The 21809-nt window shown below is 39.9% G+C and overlaps 2 protein-coding genes across 55 annotated transcripts in view; one reads left to right on the plus strand and one right to left on the minus strand.

The window, feature by feature from the left end:
• Window positions 1-21809, minus strand: part of PPFIBP1 (PPFIA binding protein 1) — a 167242-nt gene that overhangs the window by 85616 nt on the left and 59817 nt on the right. For 18 of the 50 annotated variants that reach the window (XM_072798529.1, XM_072798519.1, XM_072798526.1 and 15 more), the window contains exon 1: window positions 7069-7087. The exons of 28 other annotated variants lie outside the window; for them this stretch is intronic. The gene's annotated coding sequence lies outside the window, so the exon portion shown is untranslated. Of the gene's footprint in view, window positions 1-4542; window positions 4609-6981; window positions 7112-14029; window positions 14129-21809 lie in introns of those variants that run through there. 4 more of the 50 variants (XM_072798545.1, XM_072798511.1, XM_072798512.1 and 1 more) reach the window with 3 other exon arrangements.
• Window positions 7251-9794, plus strand: C25H12orf71 (chromosome 25 C12orf71 homolog). Of its 5 annotated transcripts, XM_072798559.1 has the most exons (4): window positions 7310-7387; window positions 8002-8063; window positions 8257-8944; window positions 9330-9794. In XM_072798559.1, exons 3-4 carry the CDS (start codon window positions 8300-8302, stop codon window positions 9642-9644), a joined length of 960 nt encoding a protein of 319 aa, XP_072654660.1. In that variant the 5' UTR covers window positions 7310-7387; window positions 8002-8063; window positions 8257-8299; the 3' UTR covers window positions 9645-9794. The 5 variants fall into 5 exon arrangements, with proteins under 5 accessions (XP_072654659.1, XP_072654657.1, XP_072654658.1 ...); XM_072798558.1 differs by lacking the exon at window positions 8002-8063 and having other exon boundaries at window positions 7251-7371; XM_072798556.1 differs by lacking the exon at window positions 8002-8063 and having other exon boundaries at window positions 7252-7387.

Genomic DNA, 21809 nt, shown 5'->3' on the forward strand with positions numbered 1-21809 from the left:
AATTGCCATTTGAATCACTAATCAAAAGCTCATGTAGGAGCGAGCGCCTGGGTGGCTCAGTCGGTTAAGCATCCGACTCTGGATTTTGGCTCAAGTCATGAACTCAGGGTCATGAAACTGAGCCCCACGTCAGGCTCTATGCTGGGTGTGAAGCCTGCTTAGGATTCTCTCTCTGCTCCTCCTCCTACCCCTTACCTCTCTATCCCTCCCCTTAAGAGAAAAATTAAAAAAAAAAAAAACAAAAAAAGCTCACTAGTTAATTATCTGCTGTATACCAGAGGGTTGTTATTTAGTATAATGGTTGCCATAAATGATTTTTCATCAATCAAATACTGTTCATGGTGGGCTATAAGTATTGTACAGATAGATTCTGTTTATGTTGAAGTGGGAATAAGAATCTATCCAATCCAGTTGTCTAAACCTCTCAAAACGGTGCCCTTAGCTGAAGAGTGCCAGCAGTCCTATTTCTAGATGCTTTGGAGGAAATATTGTCACCTGATCCTGACAAGAAAGTTAGCCAAATCCTGATGGTAGGATATTGTCCCATCTATCTGCCTCTGATGAAACTTTTTGTTCAGAGTGCTACACAAATACACAAAAGGACACAGCATAGGGACCTTCTGGGGGCAGCTCTGTCCAACATAACTTTTCTGCAATGATGGAAATGTTTTGTCTGTCCTGTGATAAGCTAGCCACTAAGTACAGGCAGTCACAGAGCACTTGAAATTGGGCTAGTGTGACTGAAGAACCAAATTATTAAATTTCAATTTTAATTCCCACATATGGCTAGTAGCTACACTGTTGGATGGCACAGTTCTGGAACTTACAGAAGAAGGCTGTTTGCATTTTTTCTTTTTTTTTGCCTTTTTGCTATTAAATGCTTCTATATGGGAGCTCTCATCTACTGCCACTGTCCACTAGCCATATCCACCCACAATGTATAATCAGCTGAGGCTAGTTCTCAGCAGCCGACCTCCAGAAGGACTCTAGATTCTAAAGGCAGATCTGAGTAATGTGAACTGCACAAGAAATTAAGAGTGGGGTGAAAATACCCAACTCAGATAGTTGTCACGGAAATTAAATGACCAAGCACGTAAAAGCCCCTAGCAAATATATAGCATCAGTAAAGGCTTGACAACACTTAATTCTCTGAAACATCATTCTCCTGTAATTAGGTACATGAGCTTTGATAAGATTTTTGTCTATTTGGGAATCAGCCTACAAAGAGTATAGGAAATTGTACCATCTCCTCTCCCCATCCCCTCAAAATAAACACTAAGCATTTCAGCTAAGAATTTGGTTTGGAAGAAGGATGCCCTTGTCACAATAATTCTTATAAAACAAAACAAGCTATGGGAATAAGGGAACTTCCTGTTTTCTAAAAAATATCTCGTCTGTTTATACTGGGTTTTTTTTTTCCCTTCTCAACCTTTTTTTGTGTAGTAAAATACACATAACATAAATTTACCATCTTAACCATTTTTTTTAGTGACAGTTCACTGGTATTAAAATTAAATTCATATTTGCATTGGTTTTTGTCTCCAAAAATAAAATACTCTAAGAGTCTGATCATGGGAGAAGTGGGGTAGAAGGGAAAAGGTAGAAGTACAAAGGGGCTTAAATTTTATCTAGAATGTTTTGATTCTTTAAAAAAAAAAAATCAAATATGGCAAAATGTTAAGACATGACCAAAATGAGTTGTAAGTATATAGGTGTTTCTTATATTACTTACTATACTTTTATGTATTATTTTTAAAATGTTTCTTTTTACCATATTTTAGACTTGCAGAGAAGTTGCAAATAGAGTATCCTTCCATCCCCCTGCCCACTCCCTCTAATATCAACATCTTGTACAACCCAGGACAATGATCAGACTAGGAAATTAACTTTGATACAATACTATAATAAAACTATTAACTAAAGAACATATTGAAATTGCTCTACTTTTTCCCATTAATGACTTTTTCCTATTCTAGGATCCTATGCAGAATCCCTTAGTACTTCTTTTTTTTTTTTTAAGACTTATTTACTTTGTGGGGGGAAAGGCAGAGAGAGAGGGAGAAAATCTCAAGCAGACTCTGAGAAGTGCAGAGCTCGCAGAGCTCCAGGCAGTTGGACCTTACAACCCGAGATCATGACCAGAGCTGAAACCAAGAGTCAGACACTTAATCGACTGCACCACCCAGGCACCCTCTCTCAGTACACTTGTAGCTGTTATTTCTCCTTGGTGTTCACTCTTTGACAGTTTTTCAGTCTGTCCTTGTCTTTTATGACACCTTGACATTTCTCAGTTATTTCACTGAATGGCTTATAATTAGGTTTTGTCTGATACTGTCTCATTATTAGGCTGTGATTAAACATTATGGACAAGACTACCACAGAAATGATGCTGTGGCCTTAGTGCAGGGTATCACAGTTTGTGATAATTTTTGTGTTGTTAAAATAGTTCATAATTTCAAAAGATAAAGTAAGCTATATTAGTCTAGGTTCTCCAGAGAAACAGGACCAAGAGTACATACATGTGTATGTGCCTGAGCGCGTGCACACAAACATGCACACACAAAGGTTTATTATAAGGAACTGGTTCATGCATTTATGGAGACTGTGAAGTCCCAAGATCTGCCATCTGAAAGCTGGAGAGCCAGTGGTAGACCTCAAGTCTAAGGCCAGAGGTCTGAGAACCAGGGGAATTGACAGTTTAGGTCCCACTCTGAGTCCAAAAGCAGGGAAAGACCAATGATTCAGCTCAAAGACCAAGAGAACAAATTCTTCCTCAGTTTTTTGTTCTAGTCAGGCCTTTAAAAGATTAGGTTGATTGCTACTCACATTGGACAGAGCAATCTGCCTTACCCAGTCTACCCATTCAAATGTTAATCTGATCTAGAAATACCTCCACAAACATGCCCAGAAAAATATTTAATCAAATATCTGGGTACCTGTGGTTCAGCAAAGATAACACACAAAATTAACCCTAACAATAGCTTAACTTCTAAGTTAGAAACTTTCTACTCTGTATATTTAGGTTCCAAATCCCATCAAGCCTAGTGGATTTTTTAAGTGTTCCAATTTTTAAAATTACCATTATTACTAGCTTTAGGCCTAAAACATTGTAAATTCATGACATACTGTCATTTAAAAAATCTGGGGGGCAGGGTGCACCTGGTTGGCTCAGTCAGTTAAGTGTCTGCCTTTGGTTCAGGTCATGATCTCAGAGTCCTGGGATTGAGCCTATGTCAGATTCCCTACTCAGTGAGGAGTCTACTTTCCCTCTCCCCTTCCCTCCACTCTCTCTCAAATAAATAAATAAAATCTTGTAAAAAATAAGAAATAAAAAATATCAGGAGATTTATTATGGATGATTTTACTTCAAAAGAAAAGGTGATGATGAGTCAGTTTTTATTTAGATTAACTGTGATCCCAGAGAAGGTTGACCAGTAAATCAAATTAAGGTATTAAATTAACAAAGGCTAATAAGAACCAAAAATCCCCTGATCTCTTATTACAGGTGAAAGCTAAGTTATCTTTTAGAATTGACTACACTGCTCATCACGGCATCCTAAAGATGTTGTCATTGCTTCTTTGGAAAAAAGATATCTGAATGAATTATGTATATCAAACTATGTACTTTTTTTCTGGGACAAAAGAGAAGGTGAGTTTCAGAGACTTTCAATACCTGAGTTGTATATTAAAATGAAATACACACACACACACAGTTGATCTTTGAACAACATGGGTTTGAATTGCACAGGTCCACTCATACATGGATTTTTTTTCCCCAATATAATACAGTATCTATTAATCACTTAAGTTCTGGGGAATCAAATGTTCTACTCAGATTTGCAACTGTTGGCGGGGCAGTCAGTACCCTAACCCCTGTGTTGTTCAAGTGTCAACAGTACATATGTGTAAATATCAAGAGAGAAAAAAGTGGTATAAATAAATTTTCAAGTCTTCTCTGAGGCTTCCTCCATTTGAAACTCTTTTATCTTCAGGATCACTCTAAATTTTGGCGGTTTAGGCTGGGAAATAATTTTTTCCAACTTAAATGTTTATATTTGGTTCAAAGTGTTCCATTTCCATGGGTAACAGTACCACAAACAGCTTTTCCCTCACCTTCACTCCAACTTCATGGAAAAAAAGCTACTCACAAATTCTTTTCTAGGTTTCTCAACGCTTTGGGAGGCAGTCACAAGAGTTTTTATAAAAAGCCAGGGCAAAAAAAAAAAAAAAGCCAGGGCATAGTGATCCAGGTCTCATTATGCCAAATGAAGTGAACACTCATTTTAAATCTTATAGCCCACCCCAAATGTGTATGCCATTGTTTTGGGCCAGTCCCACATACCACACATACACCTCTTGCATGTCTCCTAGAACACACCGCTCCACTTAAAGTGATTTTTTTCAAAGAAACAGAACACGGGTTTGCTTTTGGGCTGGGTCAACTCTCCTAGGGATCTTCCAGGGAGGAGGGAGGCAGTCAGCCCCCTGAGAGACAGGTGTGTGAAAGGGCAAGGGTATGGGCTTTAGAGCCAGACTTCTTACGTTTCAATTCAGGTTCTAGGGTTTATGATCTTGGAATGTGAGCAAGTTAGATAACTGTTCATGCCTTGATTCCTTTACCTGTAAGATAGAGCAAATAATGATACTTAACTGATTGGGTTGCTGTGAGTATTAAACAAATACATGTAAAGTGCTTAGCACAGGACCTGCCATGTAGTAAATGCTCAATAAATGCTAGGGAGTCTGTAGGTTTCTTGATTCCACCCCCCCTGGGATTAATCTAGGTCCCTAATCACTCATGGGAGTTGTGGCCACTTGCCAGCTGTTGGATAGAAGACATGGTTTTCCCCTCACTCCATCACCTGAAACAGAGTTGCCTAAAAAAATCTTACTTAACCTACAATTTAAACTAGTAAAACAGTGGAAAAACCTGAGTCACAGCAAGCTTTAAATGTAACCCTTTTAGGGATGCCCTGGTGGCTCAAATGATTAAAGCGCATCTGCTTCGGCTCAGGTGGGTCCTGAGACTGAGCCTGGGTCTGGCTCCCTGCTCAGCTGGGGAGTCTGCTTTACTTATTCTTTCTCTCTCTCTCTACCTCTGCCTCTCGAATAAATAAATGAAATCTTTCTAAAAAATAATGCAATCTTGTTAAATGGAAATAAAGACAAAAATATTTGGAAAGGATTTTAAGCAACTAATAGATTCCAAGGAGTTGAAGTTCTTATAAGTCAGACTTGTTTCTTGGCTTTTTTTCTGGGGTATGTGTGTATGTGTTTAAATCCGTGCATCTTTTTTGATAAATATAAAAACCTTATGGCTTCTTTTAATACTATTTAAAACTTAACATTTTAAAAAATTGACCAAAAGCAAATCTAAGCAATGTTAATTTAAGAATATACTTATTCAAAGTACACATGTGCTTTATCTCTAAGAAACTGAGTGGGTGCCCTACTCCCTTCCTGGAAATCACTGAATTGACCTAAAAGCAGTATCGTATAGCCTCACAGTTTAGACCAGACTGGAGGTTGCTGTACTCAGTTTATCAAGACGATTTTGCTCATAGGAAAGTTGTTTTGGTTTAGTCTACACAACTGACACTTTGATCCTACATGACCCACATTTATCCTCAGAACTGCACATGTGGAAACAATGAAAAATTTACTACCTCTACCTCTAATTTACCCACTAAGAACACTAGAGCAGTGAAGGCAAAGTGACCAGACTGGATCACTGCGGAGCTGTGACCTGACAATTCCCAGATAACTTATGATGCCATTGGGATGGGAAGGGTTCACAATAGTGGTTAAGGGAAGAGCAGCCTGGAAGTGGGAGAGCTTGGTGAACAGCAGGGATGCTGCTTCTAATTTCAGAAGGACCAAGACACCTCATGGTACTGAAGGCAGTTAACAGGACTAGAGATTCAGTTAACAGAATTGGGGTAAAATAATTGGAGACAATCTTGCAGTAAGACAAAAGCCTCACTGGCTTTTCACTGTCACTCAGCAAGGTCCTCAGCATGGCATTCTTACAAATTTTTCTATATTCATCCTCACTTTCTTCTTTCTTCTACCAGGGGATAACAACCTATCCCTCTACCCATGCCATGAGTCCCACCCTCACTCTCTCCAAAAGCAGCAGCCAACCTCATATTTTTAAACTATCTTGATTACTTGCCCCTTTTTTATTTAATTGGGGAGTGGGTGCAGAAACTGAACTTGACTCTGCTTCCTCCTTACTTTCTCATTCAAAATTTCTAAAGTCTAGCCTGTATTAACTGTTCTCACTTCCTTTCCTCTCATTCATTCCTCAAGCCCCACAAACCTACTGATCCCATTCTCATGAAAGTCAACCAATAATATCCACACTGCCAAGTCCATTGTAAGTTTTGTTTTAATCATGCCAACTATTTCAATATATTTTGAATTACCTGGAAGAACACCTGATAAATGAATGTCACCATCTTGAGTACAGCCTTAACAGGATAAAATCCAAGCTCCCTAACAGGGGTGGAAAGCCTTCCATGATCTCACTGACCCCTATTTACCTCATCATGCTTGATTCCCCCCACACAATCAGCTGTTTCTCACCTCGATGTCCTTGCTCAAGTTGTCCCCTCAGTTGGAAAGGCCCTCTCCCCTGACTCCTACTCCCCAGCTCTTTTTTAAGAAACAGAGAGAGCTTGTCGGGGAAGGGGAAGGAGAGAGAGGATCCTAAGTAGGCTCTACACTCAGTGCAGAGCCCTACATGACCCTGAGATCATGACCTGAGTCAAAATCAAGACTCAGACGCTTAACCAACTAAGCCAGCCACTCCCCCAACCCCTTTTGCCTAACTTCTGCTCCCTCATAAATACTCAGATCAGAAGTAATCTCCTCCAGGAGACCTTTCCTGATATCCCCACCCCAATCTCATCTTGGCTGCGTGAGGTACCTCCTTTCATTCTCCCATGACATTTTTTTAAGTGCTATTGCTGCACTTACCATTCTGTCCTCTAACAGGCTGTTTATGTCCGTCTCACCAAATAGGCTCTAAACTCTCTTAAGACAGGAGTCATCTCACACGCCCACCTGACAGGAGGGAAGGAAACTGCCATGGCATTTGTCCTTCTGCCCTCAAGAGGGATCCTCTTCAGCCCAAGACAGGATGAGCACAGAATCATTTGGAAGCTAGGGGATAGCTCTTGGGGCTTCCTATCCCTTTTCTTTTTCTTCTCTTTCCACATTTCTAACTTGGGTCCTTGTGTTGCCATAGTAACCAACAGTCCCAGAACACAGACTTCTGGCAGTTGGACTTTTAGCCACTGCTAGTCAGGATCTGAAAGATTTAACATCCCCCATTTAAGACTCAGGAGTTGGCAGTGCCTTTTTCATGTGGGCAGCGAACGGAGTAGGGCATGACAGAGTGTGCGTGTGTGTGTGTGTGTATGTGTGTTATTCTTCTACCCCACATACATACTGGGGCATCACAGAAACAACTACGCTATAAACTGCCAACAGATGGTGGGAGGATGGGCATCTAAATGGCCATAACCTTTCTGGAAAGCAATTTGATATCAATTCCAGTTTAATATACTGGTGATCTTTGATCCATTAAAACCACATAGATATATAAAGGGAGACACAAAGATTTATTGACAAAGGGGATTACTGAAGATTCATTAAAAACAATAACCACCACTTACTGGTGGTCAATAAGTAGCTAAAAATAGCCATATATATGTTTACTATAGGTTATGCCATAAAATATGTTAGCTTCAACAGCTGATGTGATATCCACATATATGTATATGTGTGTATATATACAAATACATAGGGGGGTGTGTGTGTGTGTGTGTGTATATATATATATATATATAAATAAAAAAGAAAATTCACCAAAATGTTTTCAGTGGTTATCACTCTGGACAGTAGGATCATAAAAATATTTAATTTCATCTTCATACTTTTCTGTATTTCTCAAATTTTATACAATGGTCATTTTTTTTTTTTTAATAATTCAAGCTATTTCAACTGCAGCAAGACACCTGATGAGCAGTATCAGGTGGAGAGGATTAGTAGAAAAGGTTATAATACAAAGAAAGGCATTTTTTTCAAGGGAGGGGGTGGTCTTTCTTGCTCTTCATTAAAGAATAAAAATAGGATGAACTTCTACCAGAATGGCATAGTTACAAATGGAAAAGAGAATGAATAATGTTATTGCTTAAGTATCATGATTTCTCTCTTCTCCCCAATTCTTATTTTTCCTTTCTTTTGAAGATTCCTGAGGTGAGGGAGACCTGAGATCTGAGTCCTGAACTCCATGGCACACTCATCGTCCAGCAGCAACAGATCAGATGCCACAGACTACAGCTTTGAGTCAAACCTGAGCCTCTCTGTGGGTTACTTCCCCTGTGAAAACACCTTCTCCCACGAGAACACCATCTCCTTTGAAGACACATCTTCCAAGGCTCCTTCGATCCTTGTTCCTCCTATCCAAGGAACATGGAGGACTGAAAGTACAGGCAGACTCCTGAAGAGACAAGACCAAATTCCTGACAACCCAAAGCAGTGTTGCAAACTCAGCATCACAGTGGCCTGGGATGTTGATGTGGGCTCTAACAATTCAGACTCCACAGCTGACTGGGATAGAAATAGGAGCAATCAGTGGATAGACAAGTACCTGGAAGAGGACACACAACTGACTCTCGGCAAACTAAATGGTCTTGTGCAAAAGCTTGAGAAATTTCTAGAACATCAGAAAACCAACGAGGATGATGACTCTGCATTCCCTGAATCTGGTCAGGAGGAAGATTTCCAGTTGTTCAGCAGCATCCCTCCAGGCATAGCTCAGGTCAGTCATCAAGAACATGATACTTGTCAAGACCTGCCTCACGCCTGCCAACATGAAGGTATCATCCAGTTTCCGCAGATTCCCCCAAGACTTCAGGAATATGAACTTTCTGAGGTGAGCACAGAGATGTCTCATGGGCAAAAAGGGGACAGACCTGGTTGGGGGGCCAGTTTGAAATGCTCTGAAGCCAGGCTAGCCCTCCTCAATGTCTGACAGGGCCAGGAGAGCAAGGGAGAAGGCTAACAGCAAGCAAGGGGGTCAGGGTAGAGCTGAAGGGAAAATATTGAGAAGCACTGAAGGAGAAAAGAGGGTAGGAAGGTTAAGAAAAAATTTAACCGTTATGACTGCCCCCCCACCCCTGTGGGTGTTTAAGTATTATGATTTTGCCTTTACAGTTGGGTTATTTTTTTAGAAAAGGATGTGAATTATGTAAGTGGGTAAATATTGGCTCTGTGGTTGTCCAGGTTATGCATATGTAACTCCTTCCTTTTCTTGGCAGATGATAAGCCAGACAACTGGCAGCCAAAGGACGATCACTATAGAGACTGCCTCAGTCTCATTGGGTCAGCAGGAGGAGGAGGACACTCCTTCCAGCACACAGGCCCTCTCCTGTGTGAATTTTAGAAGTGTCTTCCGCTGGCTAAGGCAGCAAGTCCTCTCTTCACTTCTCAGGAGACAACACCCTGAGGAGTCCACTGAGAGCCCCCATCAGCTGGCACAAAAGAAAAGACTCTCTCACAGAGGCAAGAGAATCCAACCTCAAGAGTCCCTCGACTTAGGACAAACTCTATCACCAGATTTTTTAACTTTTTGATAGCCCCCATTCTATAATCACCATAAGTTATTTTCTAATAAATATAACACACACTCTTATTATTCATATCTTCCTCTTCCAGCCCACTATCTTGACTCAGGCTAAAAGTTGTGTATGTTGTCTAGAAGATTAAAATATGTTCTCTGCAAATTTTTAGTAGTATTCTCCTTCCTAATTCAAAGGCATTTCTTCTCTCCTCTTCCTGCCCTTTTGACTGTATTTTACCCTATTTTATATCTTTTAACCTATTTTAATATTAACCGAAATGCCCGTTTTCAGAAGTAGCAGTATAACCCATCAGATTCCCAAGACGGTGGTATGGTTTTGGTTGAAAAACTTCTAGGGCTCAAACAAGTGGCAGAGGATATTGAGTCACTCAGGAAGCGGATTTCAGTTGGCAGTGTTTTGGGAGTTCAGAGAGCGGATCTCATGTTCCCAGGGGACCTGACCGGTTCTAGTGTGCGCTGCATTGGCAAGAATAAGTGGCTCACTCAGGAAAAATGTGAGGATTGGGAATGCTACTTAACCATTCCAAGTCTAACCCTCCTTGTTCCTAAGATGGGGAAGATAATAATATGAATTTCATGGGGATGTTGCAAGAACTAATGAGATAATGCAAGCACTTGATACATAATTTTGTTGTTGCTGCTACTCATTCTCCGGTGGATCTCCCCAGAAAACTCCATCCAAGGGACATCCAAGAGTAAGAGCTTAAGAGTAATTCTCAGTGAAGAATTTCCCACACAGAAGCAAGATTTACTCAGTTATGGGTTTCAGCAGATCTTGACTCAAGCAAGTCCTCTTCCAGTCCATTCCCCACTGAGTCTTCTGAAATTCCTTTATAAGTAGCATTAAACTTTCCTCTAAATTTCAACCTCTCTAAAGAAGACTGTACTCCCCTCTCACCCTTTTGCCCTGACCTCTCCCTGTTACCAACATCAACTCACCTCCCCACAACCACTACCATCCTCCTTATCCACCCACAGGTTTACCCAAAAGCCCTCCTTCTTTGCTTTCGCTACTAACCTACAGGACCTCCAGACATCATGTGCTTAAAGCATAAGCTTCTTTGTCTCAAACCCCTTCCTTTCCTCAATTTCAATTCCCTTTTCTCTTTCCTTCTTTCCTTCCTTCCTTCCTTCCTTCCACAAATATTTAGCACATAGAAGTGCCAAGTACAGGGCTCCTGGGTGGCTCAACTGGTTTGAACATCTGCCTTCAGTTCAGGTCATGATCTCAGGGTCCTGGGATGGAGCCCCAGCTCGGGCTCCCTGCTCAGCAGGGAGTCTACTTGTCCCTCTCTTCCCAAGTGACAAGTACTTTTCTAACTTACAAAAACAAATGCAATCCTTGGGCTCAGGTGGCTTATTCTTTAAGAGATAAAGCCATAGAAACATATAAGTAGAACAGGTTATAGGTGATCACAGTCTGTATGAGGTATACACTGAGTACTACAAAACAATTCAGCATAAGGAGGTAGGTTTTTCAAGGTTTCATAGGTGAGGTTGTTTGAGTTACAAATGTGTTTAGGTTTAAGGTGGAAGAATTTATTTTTTTTTTAAGATTTTATTTATTTATTCATGAGAGACACAGAGAGAGGCAGAGACATAAGCAGAGGAAGAAGCAGGCTCCCTGCAGAGAGCCTGATGTGGAACTCAATCCCAGGACTCCGGGACCATTACCCAAGTGGAAAGCAGGTGGCTCCTTAAGGTGGAAGACTAATAAGCTGCTTGATAAATTGGTGTGGCATTAAAGTGTACAGTTCTGACTGGTTATGTGTGAAAGACAGTGGGGATGATATTGCTCCAGAATGACAGTACCATGGGGAAGAAATCAAACACCAGGGCCTTGTTAGTGATATATGGTCAGGGTCACATCCTGAGCTTCTTTCTAGGCAGACCTCTCACTTTATCTGACTGTCTGAGAACATCTTCCCACTTAACTAGCTCCCTCAAATGTCCTCCTCCGCCCCCTCTTGTTCTCTGACTTCACCAAGACTTCGAGTCCCATTACTGCATCTGTTCATGAATTTCAGTCTGTTCCTTCCATACCCAACCTAGGCACCTCCTTCCCCAGTTGCAGCATATCCACCACATTTAGAAGCATTTATAAACCCTCCTCACCCTTTCCATGCCTTCTTTTAATCTACACTCACCACATTCCCCAATGGGACACTGGTGCTTCTTGTAAGGTCCAACACACAAAACACAAGGATTACCTTCTCCATTCCTGGAGAACTCCCCCACTGTCTTTTCAAGTTCTCCCACTGTCTGGAGAATTTGTCCTTAAAGATGTTACTCTCAAGTTACTATGAGGCCAAGAATGATTCTTTAAGGTTAAGTTGATCATGTCTTTAAGCTGTCCCCTAGTCCCCATCCTGCCACCCTCACCCTGTGACTTGTATTTTTCAGCTCTCTTTATGTAATTATTTTACCTACAGACTAACTTCTTAGTTCCTTTTTATGCAGGATCCTAACAGTGTCTGGTACAAAGTAGTCTGTCTCTATATAATTTTTTAAATGATTTGACTATCTTCTTTCTCGAAACTTTTTCCTATACAATTTTTTAAAAAGTGAAATACAACTGCTTAGAGTTGTTATTCCTTAAGTTAAGAGAGTTTGGATGAGCAGGGTTAAGAGCAGGCATGGGAGTAGAAAGGGGAAGGCAGGAAGAAAATGGCAATCCATGGAAGGTCCAGAGAGGTGACCCACAGACTGAGAAACCTACCATCAGAGGAAGTCAGCGACTAATTTGAAATGTTAATTCAGCAAATACACACAGAGCCTTAATGTTGCTTTAGATTAGATGTATGATATGCCTAAAAGATGACATCTCTGACCATCATGGCACTAGGGACCAGAGCTCTGTTATTTTAACTCTTGCTCTAGGAATTAAGTCAAGATTTAAGAAAAACTCAACTGAAACAAGCTACTTCAATAGACTGCCCACGGTGAATAAGAGGCCCTGTTCATTAGCAGGATTTCTTACATATTTGTGCTTATTTTTCAGGGTTATATAAACCTGCTTGACAGGTATGAGGTTTATCTCTGAAATTCAAACAATGTATTTTACAAGCCCTTCCAACAAACATCCTTTGTAAAGAATTAGAATTCTAAATATTCTTTGGGGTTATCATGCTATCTCAGAAAGCAAGTCAAAGTGCTTAATAGGAAATATTTCAGTATCTCCTCATTCATTATTGTGTCAAATATGCTATGAAGCTATTAGTACAGGTCAAACCAGGACCAGGATCTCTTTTTGTCACATACATGGGCTGAAGCACGCCCACTTTATATCAAAAGGACCGAGAGCAAAATGGAAGTGGTCACTGAAAGATCCTATCTTTGCTGTGACCTTAAGCAGAGAATGACTGCACCTGCCAGACATGCTAATCTAATTAACCAATATATTCTGGGATCCCATTAACTCAATACCCAAAACTAAAACACTTCCTTCAGGTGAACTGCTCAACCTTGAAACCCATAAAGCTCAGCTATGTGAAGTAGTGAAGTATTATCTTAAATATTCATACTCTAGAATTGATAACTTTAGAATGAGCCAGAATATAGTGAAAACTTACCAAGCAAATGTAGAGTATTCAGCTCATCCACACATAGAATCAGATAGACTAATGTAAATTTTATAGATCACCCCATGCCAATTTTTTACTCAGCAGAATCCCAATGAGAAAAAAGTGTGCACCACACCAGCAAAACAAGGGCAAAATAATTTTCTCCAGACTTAAAGAACATAATGTGAAAGTTCATGGCTCCAGAGGTTGCAGAAGTCAAGGCCTACCTGGTCACAAAAACAGTGTCCAAAATCCTCTTATCAAACAATGGCAGGAAAAATGAAACAAATTATAAATGAATTCATAGGATTGCCTGGTAGGGTTTTTACCCCGCTAGTTAAGAACGGTTTTGTTTTGTCAGGAGACATAAACTAACTGCTTCAAAATTAAGTATTTTCATGATGAGTTCCAAGTGGAAGAAGTTCTACTGCATACAGTATACTCTCTAATTTCAAGACAGATGAGTAGGCTTTATATTGCATTGCCTGAGGTCAAGCTTTTCCTGCTACCCCCTCATACCCCAACAAAGAGAACAACACCCTGCTTTCAAAAGTGAAATGAGATCCTCATCAGATAACACTGAATCACTGAGTGAGCCAGTCATGAGTCGGGTGGGTACAAAAGCCTTAGGATAAATTCCCAAAAGGATTATAAACCTAGATCAAGAAATCCCCCTACTAAACAATTTGTTTACTATTCCACCTTTCAAAGGAATTCCATGGTTTTGATGCCCTTTGGATTTCAATCTAATATGCTTCCCAAAGAAATACTTCTGAGGCATTTTCAAATAGAAGGGCAAACATCAAATACCTACTCAGACTGTGGCTGTTTAATGAAAATTCATCTCATGATTACTGAATTCTCTTGGTCTGGAAGGAAATCCGAATGGCAATTTAACTTCATTTATCCCCATCTGCATCAATAGAGATTTATTATTTTAAGTGCAAATCCACAAAACTAAAGAGATTTCCCCCTCCTCATAGAACTTCCCCATTTATCCTCTTGCAAAGGAAAACACTGGATATGTCCATCATTAATCCAGGCGTGGAGAGTTGTTTTTATGTTTCCCTTTCATCACCTCCACTGCCCTCTGTCTTTGGGACCTAGATTTTCCCCCAAACAGGTATGGGGATGAAAAGAATTTTTCTCCAGTCAAGTGACCAAAACTTCAGTTAGTACCCTATCACAACCACCACCATAGTAACAGATTCACATAAGAATCAACAAAGAAAAAAAAAAAAAAAAGAAAAAAAAAAAAGAATCAACAAAGAATGCTAACATTTATGATGAGCACCAGATGTTATATGGAAGTGCTGAATCACTAAATTGTACATGTGAAATTAAAACAACTTTAAAAAATAATGGATGCTAAAAGCATTGGGTGAATGGCTGTTGGGCAACAAGACATGCCCGTGGTCTCCAAGAACTACTCAGCAGACTATTAGTTATCGGGGGGATTTAGGTAACTTTACAATGGAGAGAACTGGTGAACACCAGCTAAACCAAGTGATTCAATTTAGCCTAACTCACATCATGTACCTTCTGAAGAGAAGCACTGCATTGTTGCTAGCACTGTGTGTTTACCCATGTTTACAATGAATCTAATTGTGAGGAATCCAACAGTCAGATGAATTTGGAATATAAGGAAGTCTTCTAGACAACCCGTCTTAGACTTTTCAAACATGTTAGCATCATGAAATACAAAATAAGAGAAAACAAAAAAGTCAGGGAGACAATTCACAAAGGAGATCAAAGAGACGTGACAACCAATTGCTATTCATAATTCTTCACTGAATCCTTGATCAAATTCTCAAAACTATGATAAAAGACATCTTTTAATAGTTGGACAAATCTGAATGTGGACTGTATCTTAGATCATTTCATTGTATATAAGATTATGGCTATTAATATTCATCCCACAAGTCCCAACTGTAAAAGTTGATCCAGTTGAAAGCAGACTAGCATCTAGGCACTTTTCAAAAACATTTCAGATTTCAGGAGTTTATTTAATAGCATTTGTTGAAATTTAAAAGAATAATTTTTGCCCAGTGGAGAGCTAGGCTCTCTTTATCTTTCAAGTTATCGCAGGTTCCAAGGCCTGGAGAGCTCATGTTTACCTTCCAAAAAACCTTGGACATTTTGTTTTTTTCACAAATCAAGGAACAGCCTGCCACTTTACAGTACTAATTCTTGCAGACTGCAACATTTCCTTTTATTTTGAGCAGTGTGAGAGCATTTTGCTTTTTCCAACCTAAGAAGCAGCATAAGCATACAGTCACCATATAATGTACTGAACATACTAGGAAAGTTGTGAGAGCAAAATGGAGCGCTTCTAGAGTCTTTATTAACATTTTTTGTTGTGTTCCTCTCATAGGATTAAAGCTACAGTTCTTTTCTTAAACAAATGTACACATTCACATATATTAACACTTTGCAAATAATTCACAAAGTTCAGAGACTCCTTGAATCCTACTCTTCAATCCCAGGTTCAAAACCTGAAGTTCTCAAATCCCAGGTCTACTCTTATTTGCTATGGATCCTGGGAAGCTAACCTCTCTGGGCTTTCCATTTTATCTATAAAAGATGATCCTAGTAGTACTAACCTCAAAGTGTCATGGTGAGGATTTAGAAAAAGTGCCTGGCACACAATATGTGCTTACAAATTTAAGCTGCTAGTTGCTGTCACATATTTCCTTTTTAAAATCTTTCTGTTAAAAATCTGCCACAGCTCCTTATGCCTACAGAATTAAATCCAAGCAAACTGTCATTACATCTCTCTAAAATCAGATCCTGATGTACTTTTCCAGTCTTATTTTACCAAGCTCCTGCACTCGCCCCTCGTGCTCCTTGCACTACTCATTCCCTCTACTTTCTGCCTCAGTACCTTTGCTTATATTGTCCCCTCTTAACAACTGCCCTAACCATGTGAGTCTACCCTGCCACCTACCTACTCCTAAATGCACCCTTTCAAGGTTCATGTTAAATTCAAGTTCTTCCCTAGAAGTGAGCAGGCTAGAAATAATCTCACCTCCCTCTGTGCTACCATAGCACTACCTGTAATAAGTGTACGTTTTACCCTGTTTTACAGAAATGTGCAGCCAAGTCCTTCTCTCCAGAGACAAAAGCCCCTGTGTTCTGCTTATCATATCTTTTCATGCACCATAGCCCCTGGTCCAGTTTCTTGGACATAGAAGCTCCATGATAAATATTAGTGAAATGAATGGTTAATCTGCAGGAAATAACTGAAACTGATAATATCTGAAAACTGCATGTCATTTCCTCTCATATAAAACTTAACTAGTTTCTACTTTAATTAAGTCTAGTCCCTGGATATTTATATTGGGGGTCAGGGAGTGTGCCATAGTGTAGATGTTTCCTGAGTGGAAAAGCTCAGTTTTGTACAACAGACAAAGCTAGACAACAAAAGAATGGTTCCATCTTTCTATTTGAGTAGAAACTGATATTCTATCCTTTTTTTTTTTTTATACCTTAAAAGATTTTTTTTTTAAGTCTTCGTATTTCCAAATCCTCCACATCATGTTTAGATTCAGTCACTCGTTCAAATACATATACTAAACATAAAATGCTAGAGGCTGTGCACCAAGATGATTAGAGAGACCTTTCCCTTGAAGAGCTCACACTGGTGGGGGAGGTGGTGGTGGGGGGGGGGGTAGACATCCTGCCAGATACAGCACAGGGGAAGATCTGGAAGAAGGAGCAGACAACACTAGCAGAAGGGAACAGCCCAGGCAAAAGCTGAAAGTCCTAAAAGGCATGTGTGGGGAAACCGTGTAAAGTCCTGTTTAGCTTGAACACAGGGTGGTAAGAGACGGAAGTCTGAAGTGCAGGAATGGAAGCCAGATCACGAAGGAGTTTTGAATTGTATCTTATGGGAAGAACAGAGTTTTGAAGCAAGCTAGTGAAATGATTAGATCCATGTTCTAGAAAGGTTTCTAATAACAGCAGTGTAGCAGTGGGACTGAAGAGGAAAGAAACTGGTAGCAGGAATAGGAGTAAAAAAGAAAAAAGAAATGGCCACCCAGGCTCTGTGGTGAGATGGAAGAAGGAATAAAAAGCATTTTCACCCCTTAAGTAGTTTTCTCAGTATGGTTGGTGTACTGCTGTTCCACTCTCAGGCCAGCTGCAGTACCCTCTGTGCTATACCAACTCCTAGACACTACTTTCTCTGACAATTTGTAAGCATTTATATGAGCTAATTTATAAATAAATGCAGGAGATGGGAAATTATCTAAGCTGACAAGATGCAGCAGACTCCTCAGGTGCCCTGAAGTAGACTGTCAGCCATTACCAAGCAGATTTCTCCTTGCTCCTTCTTGCATTCATTCACTTTAGTACTCACTCAACTGGGGTTCCTCTATGTGCTGGCCATTATTACTTTGTATGCCAAGGACATGGGGACACACGAGACATCATTCCTTCTCTCTGAGTGCTCAAAGCCTGGCAGAGGTATTGTCATTTGTTCAACAGGAATTACTAATTAGACAAGTTGTCTTTAATGGTCTTTATGTTCTAGGAGGCTGTTTAAAAATGTGTTCTGGATAATGGTCACAATAGCAACTTGTAACTCAATTTTACCTTAAATGACTGGTTTGGAACATGATCTACAGAGCTGGAATGAAAAGGATTCCTGCCACAATAATTGGGATTACTTTGCTTATGTTATGCAACAGATATTTGTGCATGTGCCCACTCACTAAAGTTCATTTTTAACCCCAAAATCAATACTAACAGTGGGCTTTTGAACTTTTTTGAGATTTAAATTCAATTGACATATAATGTATTATTAGTTTCAGAAGTAGAGTTCAGTAATTCATTAGTCTTATATAACACCCAGTGCTCATTACATCACACGCCCTCTTAATGTCTATCACCCAGTTACCCCATCCCCTGACCCTTTCCCCTCCAGCAACCCTCAGTTTGTTTCCTATGGTTAAGAGTCTCTTATGGTTGTCTTCCTCTCTAATTTTGTCTTGTTTTATTTTTCCCTCCTTCCCCTACGCTCCCCTATTTTGTTTCTTAAATTCCACATATGAGTGAGATCATATGAGAATTGTCTTTCTCTAATTGACTTATTTTGCTTAGCATAATACCCTCTAGTTCTATCCACTTCATTGCAAATGGCAAGATTTCATTTTCTGATGGCTGAGTAATATTCCATTGTGTGTGTGTGTATGTGTGTGTGTGTGTACACACCACATCTTCTTTATTCACTTATCTGTCGATGGACATCTGAACTAGTGGTGTTTTCAATGGACATTTATGGACATACACAGAGCAGCAAAAAATTTGAGTTGCCCGTGAGCATGGTCCCAGCTGAGGTGGAACAAGGCAATGCTCTACCTTCTTGTCTCAGATCGGCATTCATACTACAAACAAGTGTTTATAGGGCTGAAGTGCTATTTAGTGTTCCTAACTGCAAGAATGCTGTGATGTGCCTTGCAGAGAAAAAAAGGACATGTTAGATAAGCTCTGTTCAGGCATGTGTTATAGCCCCCGTTGAATGTGAATTCAATGCTAATGAATCAACAATATTAAATAAGGTGCCTTAAAACAGAAACAAGGCTATGTATCAATCAGTTGAGAAAATGTTGTGACAGAGGCTCACAGGAACCTAAATATTCCCTAGGGCCAATGGTTCAGTATTCACTGATTCAGTATTTGTGGAGACTTTATAGAATGTAGCTACCACAAATAACAAGAATCAACTGTATTATATAAGGTAAGGAGTGCAAAGAACCAACCACACATAACACACTGATTTTTTTTTCAGCTTCACTTTCTGAGGATTTAGGAAGGCCACGAAGTGAGGAAACGGAAATCACTTTCTGAATCCTATAACACTCCAGTAGAATTAGTGGGTATTTTTGTACCTCTGGAATCACTCAGACACAGACTCATAAAGAAGCGTCTGCCGCTCTGCTGGCTGGGTTAACAAGAGGAGGACAAAGAAGGGGTCAACAGGCCAAGATGTGCAGTGGGTCGATGTAAACAAGTGTTCGGGGTGTCACTATTTTCTGCTGGGAGAAGTCTTAGGTTTGCAGGTTGGCTACTCCTTGAAGGCCATTTATTTCTTGCTTGATGCTTGTTGGTTTTTATTTTTTTTTTCCACTATCCCAATAACATAGGAGGCCCTCAGTGCAAAGGCTTCAGAAAGGGGTGTTATGTGCCTGACCTCACTTGGACCAGTTTAGACTATGAAGAACCAAAAAGCCCCCTTCTCCAAGCAAATAATCCATTCTTTAATTTCTAAAAATTTACAAACTGTAAGACAATATAAATCCCATAAGTCATCCAAAACTTCTATGAATGCCCCAGGATTCATGTTTCCCTTTGTAAAAGCTAATCCTGTCAAGCAGGAAACAACTTCCGGACCATGGTGTATTGGAAGCTGGCATCCCTGCTCCAAGAATTCCATGCTTTAGAACCAGAAATATTAATGGAGAGTTCCATCCTACATCTCCCTCTCTCCCAATGCTGACATTGTGTTTACTTGTCAAACAAAACAGTCATCCAAGTTTAGACCTATTGAAAAGCTTCCAAGCAAGATGAGAGGCCAAGTCAAAAAGGAGGAACAGCTAATCAGAAATCAAGGGCAGGAAAAGCTGGACCCAAAATAAATATAGTACAAAATGCCCAGAATAGCCCAGAAAGACAGCTGATGACCTTTTCTTTTAAAATCTCTTAATATCACAGTATCAAATAGCCTAAGTATCTAAAACTAAGCACATTACTATTAACACAAAGATAAGGAATAAAGTAAAAACAAACTTAAAAATAGGAAATGCTGATAGTACAGTGACAATTTGTGTTTTGAAATACAAACTAAAACACAGAAGACAAATATAATTAATGTATGGTACTGAGGAGTCAGTCATTGGCAAGGGATTATACCTCAATTCAAGGTAACAGTCATGGGAAGTGATTGAGGCTATTTTGAGTTCTGAAAGCTACCAAAATTTCTCAAGAGACTGTATTATTTTTTACCTAACAACTCAATGGGTCCTGCTACAATGGCTGTAAATTACTGCAGCCCTAATTTAAGTTCTCCTCTTGATTGAATAAGCTCGGAGCTATGACTTGTCAAGGAGAGGCAAGCATCTTGCTATTCAGGAACACACCCTGGGGACACCAATTTATTTCTCTGATTATGATACACAAAGCCTTGAACTACTGCTAAATAATAGATTTAAGAACTACTGAAATCCCTTTTCCTAATTCCTTGCTCCTTAAACCATAAAGAGCTTTGGCTGATTGAAATTCTGGTGCTAGAACCATGCTTTTAAAAAATGCCATAATATTAAGCCATAGATCCATTACATGAGAGTCAAAATTCCCTTGAACCCTCTTCCTTTTTTAAAAAACTGCTGAGAGGGGCAGCCCAAGTGTCTCAGCGGTTTGGCGCCGCCTTCGGCCCAGGGCTTGATCCTGGAGACCAGGGATCGAGTCCCATGTCGGCCTCCCTTCATGGAGCCTGCTTCTCCCTCTGCCTGTCTCTCTCTCTCTCTCTCTCTCTCTCTCTCTCATGAATAAATAAAATCTTTAAAAAAAAAAAAAAAAAAGACTGCTGAGACTATACACCTAAGTACCATCAGAAGTGCTAAGTGCTTCTAAATTAAATACATAAATATATAGCATTTAAAAAAAAACATACCACCTATCCAGTTATAGAGCAAGTACATGTGTGCACACACATCCTCCACATATTTTGATTATTTGCTGAATGTGTAAACATTTCCTTTTTCTCTGTCTACAGTTGTACCCTTGCATATCTGTATCAAGGAGAAGAAAAAAAATCAGCAGTCACTGACTGCCAATTTCCTAAGGGGTGGGGGAAAAACAAAGCAACTGAAAATAAAAAGACTGCTGTGGCTTAGGCCCAGTCATGCAAATAGCTTCAAGCAGCCCTTGAACTCCATCCACACCCTCACACACAAAGGACGCATCTGCTTAAAGGCATACTTCTAAAAGCCCAACCACATCTTCCTTTGATTGTGAGATCCCAGATATTTGGTAGAAGAGGGAGAGATTACTGGAGGGGAAAAAAATGGAAATAAAAATCTTTTGTAAGATTCATAATGGAAAGAAATTCATTTATGTATTGCCTCAAGTTATAATGAACCAATAAAGCACAAGACAATACACCTATGTGACACGATTCCAAATAAGATTGCCAACCCCCCAGCAGCAGTTTGAGAATTTATAGTAGGAATTACCTAGAATAGAAAATGTTTGGCCCACAAAAGGCAGTTAGGAGATAGTAAACTTCAACCCCCATATGACAATTAGGGTGAAAAAGATTACCAGGGTATGGACAAAGAGGACCCAAAGGAATGGTGCTATGGGGGTTGATTTTCAGGACACCATTATCTCAGTGGCTACAAAATGCCTGCTCAGAAACCACTACATGACGAGCTGGAATGATTATGTAAGTAGGCCTGACTAATGACCTGCACAGTCCCATGGCCTTCCTCAGTCTGGAGAAGAGAAGGCAGCAACAAAGCCAGATGAGAGGCCCCACCTCATGCTCCTCAGCCTCCAAAGTGGTATAACCAGACAGCTTTGGCCACCAACAT

This window comes from Canis lupus, chromosome 25, assembly GCF_048164855.1.
Source record: "Canis lupus baileyi chromosome 25, mCanLup2.hap1, whole genome shotgun sequence".
Classification (NCBI taxonomy): Eukaryota; Metazoa; Chordata; class Mammalia; order Carnivora; family Canidae; genus Canis; species Canis lupus.